The sequence below is a fragment of the Hetaerina americana genome, unplaced genomic scaffold (genome assembly GCF_022747635.1).
Source record: "Hetaerina americana unplaced genomic scaffold, ioHetAmer1.1.p SCAF_7, whole genome shotgun sequence".
NCBI lineage: Eukaryota > Metazoa > Arthropoda > Insecta > Odonata > Calopterygidae > Hetaerina > Hetaerina americana.
This window is the reverse complement of record NW_027287316.1, coordinates 83,446,367-83,461,327: the sequence shown is the minus strand read 5'-3', so window position 1 is coordinate 83,461,327 and position 14,961 is coordinate 83,446,367. Positions and strand designations below refer to the sequence as shown.

Genomic DNA, 14,961 nt, shown 5'->3' with positions numbered 1-14,961 from the left:
TAATGTGCGTCTCAGACCGACCTGAAACCCCACGGTGTCACTGGGTAGTGACGTAATCTCATGAGAATCAAGGTTTACTCTTGAGGACAAGGGTAAAAGGTCGTAGAAACGAGGGACCACAAGGGGGGGGGGCTCTTTCAATGTGTCGACATTTGAGTGCTTACCGAGCCAACTCCCTGAGCTCCCCCAGGGTGACGGGCTGGGTGCGGAATCGGGACGCGTCCCTGGCGCCGGCCACCCCTCGCGCCGCACCCGAAGACACCTTCGGCCGGTCCCCCGAAGAGACGACCTCGTCCTCCTCCTCCGGGGTCCGCGGCCCTCCCCCCCGGGCCCACATGGCGGCGCTCGGCGGCGGGGTGTGCGGCCTCGAGCCGGAGCGGCCCATGCAGTCCCCGGGGGGGGCCGAGTCGCTGCGACGGCCCCGGGGCGAGAGCCCCGCGGCGGGTGTCCCGGGCCCCGACGGCGGGTTGTCCACGGAGCCTCCCCACAACGGTTCCGGGGAGTCGCGGAGGCGGAGGATGCCAGGGGGGGGTCGCTCTTCGCTGCGCTGCCGCCGGGGTAATACCCCCGGGGCCCCACGGAAGAGGGCCTCGTCGGCAACCAACGCCCCGGGCCTCCACCGCTCGCTCGATCCCTCGTCAAGCGACCGCCGCTGCAGAAGGGGTAGGAAGGTCCTGCGGGGGAAGGGAGGGAGCAAAGGCCCCTCGTTAACTTCCAAAATGTCATGTGTATACACACATACAAACACACAGATATACACAGATTAGGTAATCTACCGGTTAAGGTAGGTTTTTTTTATGGTCACAGCTACTAAATAAAACATTTTCTGACTCCTAACAAAACACAAAATCCAGCATCCTACTCTATACCAGGTCCCTCTTCATCTCCGAGTACTTTCTTCCTCCCTTCATCCCGTCCAACATCCCTATCCTCTTCCTTCCCTTCCCTCGTTTGCCTAACAGTCTCCCCTCAATCACGGTCTTCAACATCACACTGCCGGTCAACACCCCCTTCATCCACTTTTCCTGCCTCCATAGGATTTCTCCCAACAAACCCATCTCTTCGCCCACCATACCAAGTACTTCCTCATTTGTTTTCTTCTCTGTCCATTTTACCTTCTCCATTCTTCTCCAAATCCACATTTCAAAAGCCTCCAGTCTACGTCTATCCTGCTTCAATGACCACGTTTCCGCGCCGTACATAGCTACGCTCCATATCTAAATTTTTACGAGTCTTTTCTTAATATCCTTACTCAACGTCCCTCTCATGAACTCCCCTAACGCGCAAGCCCTTCCACCTCGTCAAGGTTGGAGTCCATGGGAGTTTTATATATATATATATATATATATATATATATATATATATATATATATATATATATATATATATATATATATATATATATATGTATATATATATATATATGTATATATATATAAATATATATATATATATATATATATATATATATATATATATATGTATACATATTTATATATCCGATCGACCTTATATTAAATATGTTGCTTTGCTGAAAATTTTACTGGCAGACCATAATAACCATATTATTAATCAACATGACTGGTAAATAGCCCTTATATCGTGCTGAGTATCAAGGCAATATGACCTTGTTCTTGCATTGAAATTATTTCCACTCTTTTCAATGTAATTTTATGAGAGTTGAAAAAATAGATAGCACATTATTTTATGTTCTCATGTTTGCAAGTTGCAAATAGCAAAATGCTCACAAACTTAACATAGGCTTTTTAAGGGTAATACCTGAAACAATCATAGGGCCCTGTGCCCTGGCTGTCAGGTTATTACTCATGACAACCAAATACGCACTGTAATTATAAATGGTCGATTCGTATTATAAAGCGTTTTTTCGTTCATTCACCTGCCATATTGTGATTTTCTGACTTGAGGACACGTTTGAGACAATTGAGACCCCCGGAACTCAAAAAAATTGATATTTTCCTTAGAAAATTACATGAAAGTATTACAACTGACCAACGGGTTAACTGAAGTTTTTAAATAGAATGATCTAATCAAAAAACCGCCACTAAATGATGTTGGAAACATTACATTACTTCATATTCAAATGCAAAAGCAGACGGGAAAATTATTATCGAGTCCCCTCATTCCGTTTACGCTTACAACTGGTCATACTTTACATTGGACTATCGCCTCCATTTTGGCTAAAGTAAGGACCAGTATGAAGGGCATTACATGAAATGTATGAATTTGAGTGCAAATGGCAAAATGGCCGAATCGAATTCAAAATCGCCCCGGCGGTTGCTTTGGTCGGTAGGCATTGAGTGAAGTGAGTCGATGGCACACACACACACACACCTGGATGATGAGGAGGAAGATGAGGAGGAGGAAGATGAGGAGGAGGACTTGAGGATGGGCCTCGGGGGCCTCTCGTCGGCGGAGGTCCCCCCGGCGTGGTGGTGGTGGCCCGCCTCCTCCTCGGAGCCCGCCCTCCGCTTGAGGATGGGCCTCGGGGGGACCTCGGAGAGCAGGGCCCCTCCGCCACCGCACGACCCCTCCGACGCCTCCTCCGACCCGCTGCGCCGCTTCAGGATGGGCCGCGGCTCCGTGGAGAGGCCCGCGGCCGCCGCCTCGAAGGGGACGCGGATGGCCAGGCCCCCCGGGACGAACGTCGGCGACGGCGGCGGGGCGTCCTCCTCTTCGCGGTGCGGCCCGCCGCGGGACTGCTTCAGGATGCTCGTGGTGGTAGTGGCGCCTCCTCCGGTGCCCTCCTCCAGGGAGAGGCGCCGTTCGGGCCGCACCGGCTGCTTCAGGATGGGCCGGAACTCCGAGCCGCCGTGGTCCACCTCGAGCGGGGAGTGACTCCTGCGGGACTGCGGACACGAGGAGCAAAAGTTCAAGATGCCAAGGTGGTCAAAGTGACCCCAACGACGATCCCTGACCTTGGGGTCACTTCTTTCGCACACAAGGTGGCCATACATTGAAAAAAATTACATTGCCGACCTCCTTCCGCCGCCCTTTTTTTCCCCCGATTAAAACAAAAGCAAACCAAGAAACTTCGAATGTGACTTGTTGGCGCCGGTGGGACCACACTCGGTACCATGCACCCGATTGTCGTCTATTGACTGAAATTGCCTCTGCTCATGATGAAGCCAACAAGTGAAAGTGAAAGTTCTCTCTTCGTTTGTAAGATAGGGAAACATTTCACAATTTCACTGGATTGTTCATTTAAACCATTTTTCACCGATATACACATATTTCTCCCCGGTGTTTCTTTTGGCGAATCATCGCTTAACGTGCCACAAGCATCATCGAAATCGGTCCAAACATTTTTGGTTTCAAGCTGGGTCTGCAATCCCAATTATCTAAGGGGGAAAAACCAAACTGATCTGAAACACAACTGAAGTGATTTAATCCCTGCGAATTCCTGGAGAGAAATAGGAAACATCGTAAAGGAATGTTGCCATATGGTTGAGTCGAAGTTGAGGGCGTAAGTAAAATAAAAAATTTCTGTTAACAAGACAAAGTACGTCGTGTTCGGGAAAAAGTTGTTACGAAACCCAACTATAAAAATATATGGCCAAAACATCAAAAGAGCCTCCACATTGAAGCACTTACGCATTGAATTCGATGACAGACAAACATTACAAGAACACGCAAACTACGCAGCAGGCAAGGTCAAGAAAATATTTAACAACTTAAGAAGGCTGTGCAGAAACAGATTTGGCATCACCACAGAAAACCTAAGAACAATATACACAACGGAGTCACCATCCCAATATTGGCATAGGGCTGTGAGGTAAGGGAAGAGAGGCTAAATTACAGCAGAACTCGGAAGAAACTGGAGGAGGCCCGAAGATCTTGCCTCATTGCAATATCCGGGAGCTACAATACGGTCTGCAATGAAGCTCAACAGATAATAACTGGGATACAGCCGATAACGTTCTCAATGAAGAGAAAAGAAGAATCAAGTCACGGATGCGACAGATGGAAGAGGCTACTCTAGGGGATGTGACTTTGTCCCCAACTGAGAAATGGAGCAGGAACAGGAAGGTTATAAGGAAGCATTTCCGTGGGAGAAATGGGAATGGGAAACATTAGAAAAGAGGAAAACAACCAGACAATTCCTACCTTGCGCGAAGGAAAGAAATAAGATCAACTTTGAAACTTACAAAGGAATTACGCAAATTTTACCAGGATACGGAGAGTTTAGATCATATCTCAAGAAAATAGGGAAAAAAGGAGGGCCCGTGTGTATGTATGATGGAGGGGGACACGACATTACACAGAGTCCTTTATTTGGTCCCAATTTATGCCGAGGAAAGACGCGAACTGGAAACTGTCCTTGGATAGTTGCATAACGTCCAACAAATTAGGACACATCTACCCGAGGAGTCGATTAGGAAAATATTGGATAGATTTATCAAAAAAAGATAATGTGGGAACGGGGAGAACGACGGAAAGAAATGGCTTGTGACTCATATCTTATTAAAAATTAAAGGAATTGTACTGGAGGTTTAAAAATAAGGCACCCCAAAAATTGAAAAAATCAATTGCCCAATTGTAATCGATCAGGCCTAACTATTATTAACAGAAGTGATCGACCTCGCACATAATTCCTCTCGATTCCCACACACACATTCTCGATTATCAAACAAATCAACCGAAATTAAAAATATATCGGCCATTTTCATTATTTTTTCATTTATTTGAAGGAATGCACAATTTCCCGACTTTTCCCTAAAGACAATGGCCACCCATTAAACACTTTTCTTGCTTCATCGGACTCCTTATCTCTTGGTCGCCCACTCACCTCTGACTCATCCTGACTAGGCCTCTTCTTCAGAATACCCTGGGGGGCGTGGTCGGAAGACAAGGGCGGCGTGGCCCTGCCGAGGACGGAATGGTTTGCCGAGACCACGATCACCTCGTCCTGGGGCGGAGGGGCCTTCCTCTTCAGTATGGAGACGGGAGGGGGTCTCGAAGGGGACGAGGAACCGGACCCCGACGAAGAGGCCGCCTCCTCCCCGCTGCCGGCCCTCCTCTTCAGGATGGAAGACGGGTGCCTGTGGTGGTTGCTGCCGTGGAGCGCCTGCCCGAAGATCAGGGGGGGCGACGGGGTCCACGTGCTTCTATCCCGCGAGAGGTCCCTGCCGTTGGCCCCCGGCCCGGCGACACCCTCCCCGTTCTCCTCGGCGGTCACCACCTCCTCAATTATGCACTCCTGGGAGGGCACCGGGGAGGGGGCATCTCCGGCCCTCTGGTCGGTCGGGGGGCCGTCCACGGACCTGGCCGACCTCAGGTGGACGGGGGTCAGTCTCACTGGTTCCAGCCCGAAGCTCCCTCCGCTCTGGGCCCTCTTCAGCGGGGCCCGCGAGGCCTCCTCGGGAGCGGTCTGCGTGACCCCGGAGCAGTACGAAGCCGGTCTCGGGGATCTCCTGGCAGTGACCGTGGTGGCAGTGACTGGCTTGCGCCTCATGGTGACCCCTGACGTCGGCGAGGACCTCTCCGCCTTGCCGTTGCTGTTGGCGACGGGCTCCGGGGTCCTCCTAAGGAAGGAGGGCGTTGGACGTGTGGTTGCTGGGGAGACCAGGACACCATTCGTCTTGTCGACGGGGCGACCGTAGGTAGAGTCCGGGAGGTAAGTCAACCGGGTGCTGGAACTCCTGAGGTTTCCCAAGGCTCCCTGGGGCGTCGTCCCCGGGGTTGCAGTTGTACTGTTCGGAGCATAGTCGCCCGCCTTCGGCTGGACTAGGTTGAAGGCTCGCCGCTCTTCTTTGATGGCACCTGCAGATTGATGGTTCGGGATGAGCGACCTGACCCCTTCCACGGGGGTCCTCGCATGGTTACTCGGGGAGGGCGCGTTCGATGTGGGGGATGGGTCGGCCACTATCTTCCGGTTCGCGCTGGCCGCCGGACCCGTCCCCAGATCCTTGTAGAAGTCCGGGCTCTTCCTGTCGACCTGCCTCAGCGTCCAGTTGTCCGAGTTGCGGTGGTTGTAGGCGGTGGTGTCGGAGGTCTTCCGCACGGCCCGCCCGGGGACGTGCTGCTCCCCGACCGGGATACCACTCCGGCAGGAAAGGTCAGCCACGCTGTGGGAGGTTGGTTCGGGACTGCGCCGTCTGGGGGAAGCACCTTCGAGATATGCGGAGACGACGCGTCGGCGGCGTCGGCGACCGGCAGCGCCATCATCTGTGAATTTGGAGAAAGCGTCAACTATTAATGACGAGGTAAGAAACGCAGCGAAGAGGGCGAAGGATATCGGGCGTCACGGGCGAATCGAATGGACTTATTATTTTTTTGTTATTCATCTGGTAATCGGACAGAGCTGCGGATGACGTTGCGTAACACGGATGTTGCAACGGTCAACTCAGCCACCGTCTTCAACCTGGACTCTTCAGGTTTGAATCTCTACCATAGACTTCACCCGGAAGACGCTGTCTGAGATAGCCAACGAGACGTCGGAGCTAAGCCACGCCATGACGCGTGATACTCGATAACTCTGCGTGAAGTGAGAAGATCACCATGCGAGTGGCCATTTGCGGCTCTTGATCAGTAAGGATTGGCTTCAAATCTCTGTTGACCATTTAAAAGGGGGGGCTGCTGCTGTTTTTTTGGTTCCAAAAACTTTTAATGAAGGGAACTGGATCTAAGTATTATAAATAATGGTCCACGGAGCTTTAATTACGTCCTTCGGAAAGTAACATTATGATGCCCTAATTTTAGTAGGCAACCAGAGGGAGACACGGTCACGACAAGGGTAACGCGTGAACTTCATCTACGAATAAACTCTGATGCTATAGATACATAATACTCTTCAGACGTTCCCTTCAGGTAGATCAGGCAAAATCACCCTGACTTCGGCTTTTGCCGAAGTACATCCTTTCACAATTTCGTCCACACTTAACTGTTCTCGTGGACTTTTTATTAACCGCTGTCAAATTTATATGTTGTTGAACACCTTTGCCTTTTTGCTCTGAGGGGCCCACTTCAATCACATTTACCCTTTTTCGATCCAGCCCAGTCCCCTCCTCTCTCTCTCTCAACTTATTTGCCCTTCCCATAGTTATTGTTACTCTCTTTACATGCATTCGACCCTCACCCATCATTTCCTCTTAACTTGACCACACCAACATGAGTGCACTTATTTAACGTTTGCCAATTACGTGTTCATACAATTCATATTTCTTCCTGAACCATCCTCTAACCACGCTAGTTTTCCTACATTTACCACAAATACTCATCAAGTACCCAACCATACTCCCTCGCCTGATTTATTCGACATTAATTCTAACTATGGCACTCCCAAGTTTAATTTTCATACGATATTGTTGGGAGCAGTAGGTATTATTTATTACACCACCATTTTTTTGTTGCAAATTGTTCATCAAAATTAAAAGCATAAAATACAAATTTCGCCGTCTTCAACTCCCATCTTGATTGGGCATTGAGTGGCAAATTAGCATGAAGATGGGAGGAAATATAAATCGGGAGGAATGAAAACTGATTTCACTTAGATGGACTCGTCACGAAAGGGAACGCTTTGTAAAGCCACTAGGAGCGTAACCACTGCGTATTTTCCCACAAAGTCGCGCTCACCAAAGCATAGAAAATTGCAAGTAATTTATTCTTTCTTTTGAATAACGAGTGCCCTTTTGAAAGACGAGTGTGTAAGTGCTCCAGGGACATTTCTCTTGATATGTACCAAGCCGGAAATTCTTCCCGGAAGAAAGAAGGGGAAGCGGGTACATTTTTAGAAACGCCAGCGGGAAGAAGCTCTTTCAAACCGACCGACCGCTCGAGGGCGCGTGAGTCTGCGAAGGAACCGCCAAAGGCGGCATTTTCCCCCGGAGAGGCTTTTTCAACCGCCGCAAGTAGTTTCGAAAGGGCGCGAGATTGATTCAAGAGACATTTAAAAAGGATGACGACAGAGAAAGAAATGAAAAACGCATCCCGACATCAAGGCGCGACGACAAAGGACGGCATTCGTCCCATCGCCCTCTCCGGCGAGTCCCCTCCGAACGGCGTCCAATTACGTCCAATTAGGCCCGGGCGTGCGTCGGAAATGTAAATCGCCAGGGAGGAGCGGTAAACATCCATCCATTCCTCTCCGCGGAAACTCAAAAGGATGGAAAGAGAACGATCACGAGCTCTTACGAGGGGATTGAAAATAAACGAATAAAGCGAATCCCAAGGAGACAAATGCGAAACGAAATTCCGGAATATTGCGAATGACACAAAAAATATTTGCAATAAACAACATATCGTGGGAACAAGAGAGCTGGGAATTTAATTTCACGCAATTGTCTTCCGAACTCGATTACGAAAGGAGAAAGAGAAATTAATTGTAAGCCATGAAAGTTATGCCGAAGCCAGGTGAGGAATTGATGTCATCGCCAGGCCACTGGATGTCTCTCATGCGAATCGAGAGAGGAGGTGACGCAACCCCTTCCTACTCGAGAGATAATCAAGCGCGAGGTGATGCAATATGGCGACTAGCGCACGGAAAATCAAGTTTCCATCTCCGACAATTAAGTAAGCGAACACACGCGCCGTGCGACAACCCTAATAATTATTATCATTATGAAACCGTCGAGCGCACCCGATTTTCCTCGACCGCCAACTAGCACGTCGTCCACCTGCAAGTCTCATGTGGTGCCAAAAAACAAACAATTGGCCATTCGTTAATGATAAATGCGAAAGCGAATCCCGGTTGCGGTGGATATTTCAGTGACAGCTTCTCAACTCCAGATTTCACGTAAAGAAATAAGTCAATTTTCTCCTGCTTTTAATCCGAGAACCCGCAGCATACGAAGACTTCTGCTTGTGTGCGTTGTTTGTGAATTTTTTGGCAATATACTCAAGGTTCAAACCTAAGGAGTACAGGGTTTGTATCAAAAGTATCGGGAACAATTTTTTCCTTGCGTGACTGTACATTGCAGCGCACAGGCGCAGCGGTGCTGGGGGGTCTGACCTTGAACACGCGCCGAGCGCCAATCGTCTACGAGCGTTTGTTCAGGCTAGATAGTGTTTTTTGTGGACTACTGTCGAATTACTCGGTGCAAGCACAAATTGCAGCGAACGATTGAACATCGGTACGCCATCAAATGTTGTGTTGGACTGAAAACATCGGGTACGGAGACGTAAGGCATGATTCGCGCTAAGTGTTCAAAGATAAAAACATGTCACAAACTGCAGTTTTTTAACAGGGGCACAAGCTCTTCAAAGATGGCCGAGAGTGTGGAGGACGAGCCCCGCGCTGGACGGCCGTCGACGTCAAGAACCGACGACAACGTGCAACGAATGCGTGAAGTGCTGAATTCAGAATGTCTAATAAAATTACGCATGATCGCAGATATCGAATTAGAACAGATAAGATGACAGTGGACACACCATTATAACTGAAATATTGGCGATGCGAAAGACCTTTACTTGCTAAATTCGTCCGGAAGATGTTTGGACGGATTACCAAGAACAGAGTGTCCTGAGTCTGCTTGCGAAGATCTTCTCCAGCGGCATCGAGACAATTCCCCAACCCCTTTAAAGTCCCGATTTGGCAGACCATTACCTATCTCCAAAACTGAGATCCTCCCTTCCTCAAAGGACACCACCATGGGACCTAAGTGCCGTCACAGAATCTTGCGCGCGCACCCTTGGAAGACCTTCCGGAATTCGCCAACCAGGTAGCCTTCGAGTCGTGGAAATCATTTTATTTTTTCGAAACCTTTCCCGATACTTTTTATACAATCCTTGTAAATCTTCTAAAAATGCTACTTGACACTGTAGTTAAAATAATAGAATTTTCACCAAATTACTTGTTAACATTTTCTTATTACAGTATGTGGAAGAAGATCTGTGGGCACCACAGATATTTACCAGGGAAATAAAAGGAGTAGATGCATTAGAATTCGAAAGAAGAATTCGGATGAAGAAGAGACGGGGCAAAAATGCGGCCATCGGACGAAGAAGAGATTTTGGTGAAGACTTGGGCATGGAGCGATGCGCTGCCAAGAAGGAAGGACGTCGCGCAAACGGGGAAGGGGAGAATGAGAATAAGCGTTTTGGACGGCGTGACGGCAGGCATTGGAGTAGAAAGAGATGTGATGAATGAAATAACCCAAAAAAAGAGGAAACATACGCGATACGTACGAGACAGTAGTCATTTGGGACCGAACAGTGAATATACTTCTTATACTTACAACACATGATTCAATTGCCATTGAATAGGCAAATTAAGTACCCGAAGGAGAGCACTTGGGTAATTTAAGAATATGCAAACGTATCTTAAGAAAAGAATAATAATCAATTTAATTAAGCGTCAAACGAGACGAGGGATGGTCGGATGACCGTGATAGAAGGAAGGAAGGAAGGAAGAACGCTGCCCAATTGGAGCGGAAGGATGACTGAGAAAGTGCTTTATTATTTGGACATGGCATAGGGCAGGTATGGGATATGGAGGATTGGAAAATATAGAATGACGGAGGGGAAACAAGAGGAAGTGTACGCAAAACGTGTCGAAGATGCCGGCCGGAACCAAGTGATGCCCTCTGCAATGATACAGAAGCCTCCCTCTCGTCAGAGGCCACGGTGGAGGCGGGGCGCAGTTCCCATTTCGTTTGTTTGCCTCGCGCAGCGAACGCGAAGAGTGAAGAAGGAGGGAAGAGGGAGGAGGGAGAGAGAGAGAGGAGTGTTCGTTTGGAGGAGGGAGGTTTAGGGGTTCACGACCTGCGGAGCATTTGTTAGTAGATTTTTCTCACCCTCTCTCCCCCACCCGCCGGATGGCGCCAGGTGCTCCCGGTAGAGGGCGCCGTGGGGGGGGGGGGGGAGCATCAACAACAACAGCAAAAAAGAAGGAAGGAAGATGTCCCGGTGGGGTTCATGAAAACAAGAATGCGAACAAATCCCGCCGCTCGGATGCCGCGGGAAGACGAAGGGGGCAGAAGGTGAGGGGGGATTCGAGGGCACTGGGCGGGAAGAGGAAGGGGGATCAGATGATGCCGGAGGGGAAGAGGAAGGGGGATCAGAGGGGACCGGACGGGAAGAGAGAAATTCCGATCGAGGGAGGGAGGAGACCTAAGGTTTCAAGATGGAGTGGGCGCGGGTCACGTGCTAACCCCCACACCTACACGGATGCTACTAATTAAAATAACGCCGATTGATTCTCTCTCTCACCCCATGTCCCCTCCTTCCTGCCATCTCCGATACGAGACAGGGAAGCCTAGGAAGCTGAAAGAGTGAATTAACCACGATATGCGGATTAAAGGATGGCGTACAAAACCAATGTTGATAGTATTCTTTTGTCCTTTATCTTCGTCCACTTCGAATGCATTATTAGGCACTACGGTGCATCTTCAAGCGTACTTAATTTTATCCAATGAGTGTTCTGCGACTAAGAACTGAACGACTGAAATATTAATTCGATGGCGGATGTATCACCTCAATTGGTTTTATTTAGAGTAAAAGTAAGTTTCGGAGGGCCCCAAACTGATGATTTTTTTCATCTTCGAACCCATTCTCTTCTCCCGCGTTTGATGTGGTTTTCCGCTCGCCATGTCCCCTCCGTCTGACACTGTCACCGGAACCCGAGTATGACGAGGAACGCTTCGATTTATCGTATGGTGCCCCACACATGGAAATACACGGCGAAACAAATTTTTATGCGTTACATCTGTTCTTTTAACGCTCTCACGTCTGCTCGAAGGATTTTTCATTCGGAAGGAAGGCCTAATTATGTAATTTTTTTGTTCTTTAGAAGAGTCACGAAATATAAGGATGAATAGAACTAAATGTTCCCGGCAAACAATATGGTCCTCATCAAATGAAATGCGACAGCTTTTGAGAAAAGAGCACGGAACACGATCGGGAATCGGACCACGAGCAATCAGCTTAAAGGTAAAACGCTAAGTTCAGCGCTTCAATCCCACGAATCGAATATTTAACATGTCAGCGTACTTGTTACTTTCTCTGCATAGTATATGCGGTAGGGGGGGTTGTATTTCTTCATCAACACGTACAATTTGACTTGGGGGTATCAACGTAAATAATACACAGCTGATGTTCCCTGAGCACGTTTCTTCCATTTCCCAAATGATGCTTATATGCCAGTGTGTGTGGGAGAGGTATTTTTGTTGGCATGGTAGCCTACGAATAAAAAGTGTTAACCTGAGCGGCATGGAATTTCATAATTAACATTTCAATGGAAAGTTCCCGATACTCTTCGGCCGAAATCGACCAACCGGAAGTGACCATCTCTGGGCTTCGACGGCGCGCAAATGCCACGCGCCTCCCCGAGAAAAAAACACTCGAAGGGAGAGGAAGAAGTGCGACATTATCTTAATGAAACTCGCAACACCTATTTTCTTCAATCATTCTGCCATTTTTTCTTATTTAAAATATGACGGATCATTAGGGTAGGAATTGAAATTTGATTCAATGAATGTTTTACACATTCTAATTCCGTTTATTTCGTTTATTTGCACCTCACACGAAAAGGTTTTCACGACGCCGTTCATTTTGAGGAATTATAATGAGGTCTTCTGGCCTCTATTCATTTTTCTCAAGGATTTTACTACCACTAATTGGTCCACTGATCGCGCCCATGTTCACGCATAAAATCGAAGGATAATCAGTTAACGAAAAATAATGGAATAGAAAAATTCCCATAGCCAAATTAATCTTTTATTTTTCGTAGATTGCTAGATCAAAGAGTAAAAAGAAAAACAATGTTAACCGTGAGACATTATATCCTCGTATTTCCCTCATCTCCGGTCACGGGAAGGTACTTACAACCACTCGTGATTCCAATTACCGCAAGTGACTTTCTGCGTCGCCAGTTTCCCCACCGCCGTGCAATAGGGGACTTCGACTGCCCTCCGAAAGGGTGCACCACACCACAACTACTCCCTTATATGGACACGAGAGAACCAACTCCTAAACAGGTGCCCGCCATGCTGAGGCGCTGTTTAATGACACGCATTTTTCTCACTCCACCACTGCTTCGAGGTCGTGCTTCAAATCGCAACTGGTCCTGGTTAAGACACACGCGCAGGGGAAAAAGAGACGCGCTTTCATTTTAATTGTCGCAATGGCCTCGTTTGAAAAAATCGATTTAATATATAACTCACGTCTGGCGGAGAAGCAATTGTGAACAATATCCGATTCCGAATCTCCAGACTCAACTTGTGAGGGAAATTATTGGCATTGCATTACAAGTATGTTTCCTTAAAGAAGTATTTGGGTAAATTACGTTACGTACTAATGATAAAAGAATAGAGTTGGAGGGCGCATCGTTTTCAGATCCTTTGACCATGTCTGCATGAGATATTTCTGGCAACATGATATTTAATCTGACATAACATTCATCCCGAAGCTAAGAAACACACGCAATAATATTACACTTCCTCATAATCATAAGTGGTGAAGTATAACCATCGAAGACAAGCTGTGGACGGACTCCTATTCGTATACGCATCCCGAGAAATTCCTCGTTTGAAAATCATCGTGGGAAGAAAAAACGTCGCGGTATTACGACATTACAAAACGTAAAAAAACAACTCATTTTCCCCAACTTCGGCGGAATATCACAAAGTGTCTTTAATTTCTCATAATGGAACTCATCTTTCAACCTTTTCATCAAGGCAACGGTAACGGTGGACCAGGACACGTAGGTAAAATAACAGCAGAAAAGCGAATGCGGCAGGGAGAGAATCCGTCATATCCGCGATCACTACGGGAACAAGCGGGTGGGCACCCCTGAAGTAATGTCGAAAGAAAACCTGATGATACCCTGAAATCCTTGCTGATGAACACAACCCGTTTGCCTGAATGTGAGCACGTGATAAGAGGGTGACAAACGAACACGATGGCACACGACTTCCCCCCCCCCAGGGTCTAACGAGTGCGGAGATATGGAAGCTAGCGTCAGAGAATCCAACCCTAAGGTCGGTTTGATGGTCTTTGATATAAGCGGGCGTACACCGAGGCCTATACAGCACGCGAGGGTCGTAGACGAAGTTAAGACCGGCTCCGAATAAAAAAATTACCTCTACCGGTTGTGACACCACGCCCTCTAAGACCTGATAAGGATTCGGCCCAAATAAAAAAAATACATGAGGACACCACTTAAATGCCTATTTATCACGCTTTAAAAATAAGCAAATTTGCAGTAATATTAATAGAAGTAATCGCAAAAAAATTGAAGATACAAAAATGGGTTCTATTTTCACACCTTTCGCTATTAACAAAACAATTTGAGACATTTTTCCATTCTTAAGACTTTTATTGAAATCAATCACACGACGACACACACACGGGGTGCATTTCACGACAAACATCCCTCTACGAAATAAAAATTACAAACAAATATTGGGTACTTGATTTCGTTTCATGGAAAATGTTAATCTCACACTAGTCGTATTGCTAGTCAGACCACGAGTTATATTAATATTTTAGCCATCTATTGGGTGAAAGCAGAAATAAGAACTCGAACAAATGAAGATATGCGAAATCACAGAATATTTGTATTTCTTAGCAAACTAATTATTCAATTGTTATCAAAATTACTTTGAGCCAGCTGAAGCGAATCATCCGAGTCCCTTGGGTCGAGGGCAACGATCCTTAACCGTCGCAAAACGAAACGATGAAAGCAAAGGCATTGAGTCGCTCTAATCCTCGGGCGTCAGCGCAGGGAAGCAAAGAGAGGGGAGCGACTCAGGAAGGGTATTCATCGGCGGACGAGACATCAATTACGTATTATTGTTAAAAATTTAACTCATCTCCAGAGCACAACTGGGATACGGTTCATTCATTACGCTTGCCTTAATCAAGGACTCTTTAGATCTTACTCAATTCACCATTAATTAGTAACTAACACGAGCGGCGTCGATAGTTTGCAATTCAGGGGTTTGAGGTGAGAAACGAATTCCTCACTGATCACTCATTTCACTTCTATCTCCACTCCGCGTTTCG

At 47.5% G+C, this 14,961-nt stretch overlaps 1 protein-coding gene across 1 annotated transcript in view; it reads right to left on the bottom strand.

The window, feature by feature from the left end:
- Positions 1-14,961, bottom strand: part of LOC139696900 (serine/arginine repetitive matrix protein 1-like) — a 261,325-nt gene that overhangs the window by 21,630 nt on the left and 224,734 nt on the right. Inside the window, exons 3-5 of the mRNA XM_071595780.1 lie at positions 4,808-6,186; positions 2,353-2,867; positions 165-674 (exon numbers count right to left, since the gene is read on the bottom strand). Of these exons, the coding sequence (XP_071451881.1) occupies positions 165-674; positions 2,353-2,867; positions 4,808-5,473 (1,691 nt within the window). The 5' untranslated portion in view covers positions 5,474-6,186. The remainder of the gene's footprint in view (positions 1-164; positions 675-2,352; positions 2,868-4,807; positions 6,187-14,961) is intronic.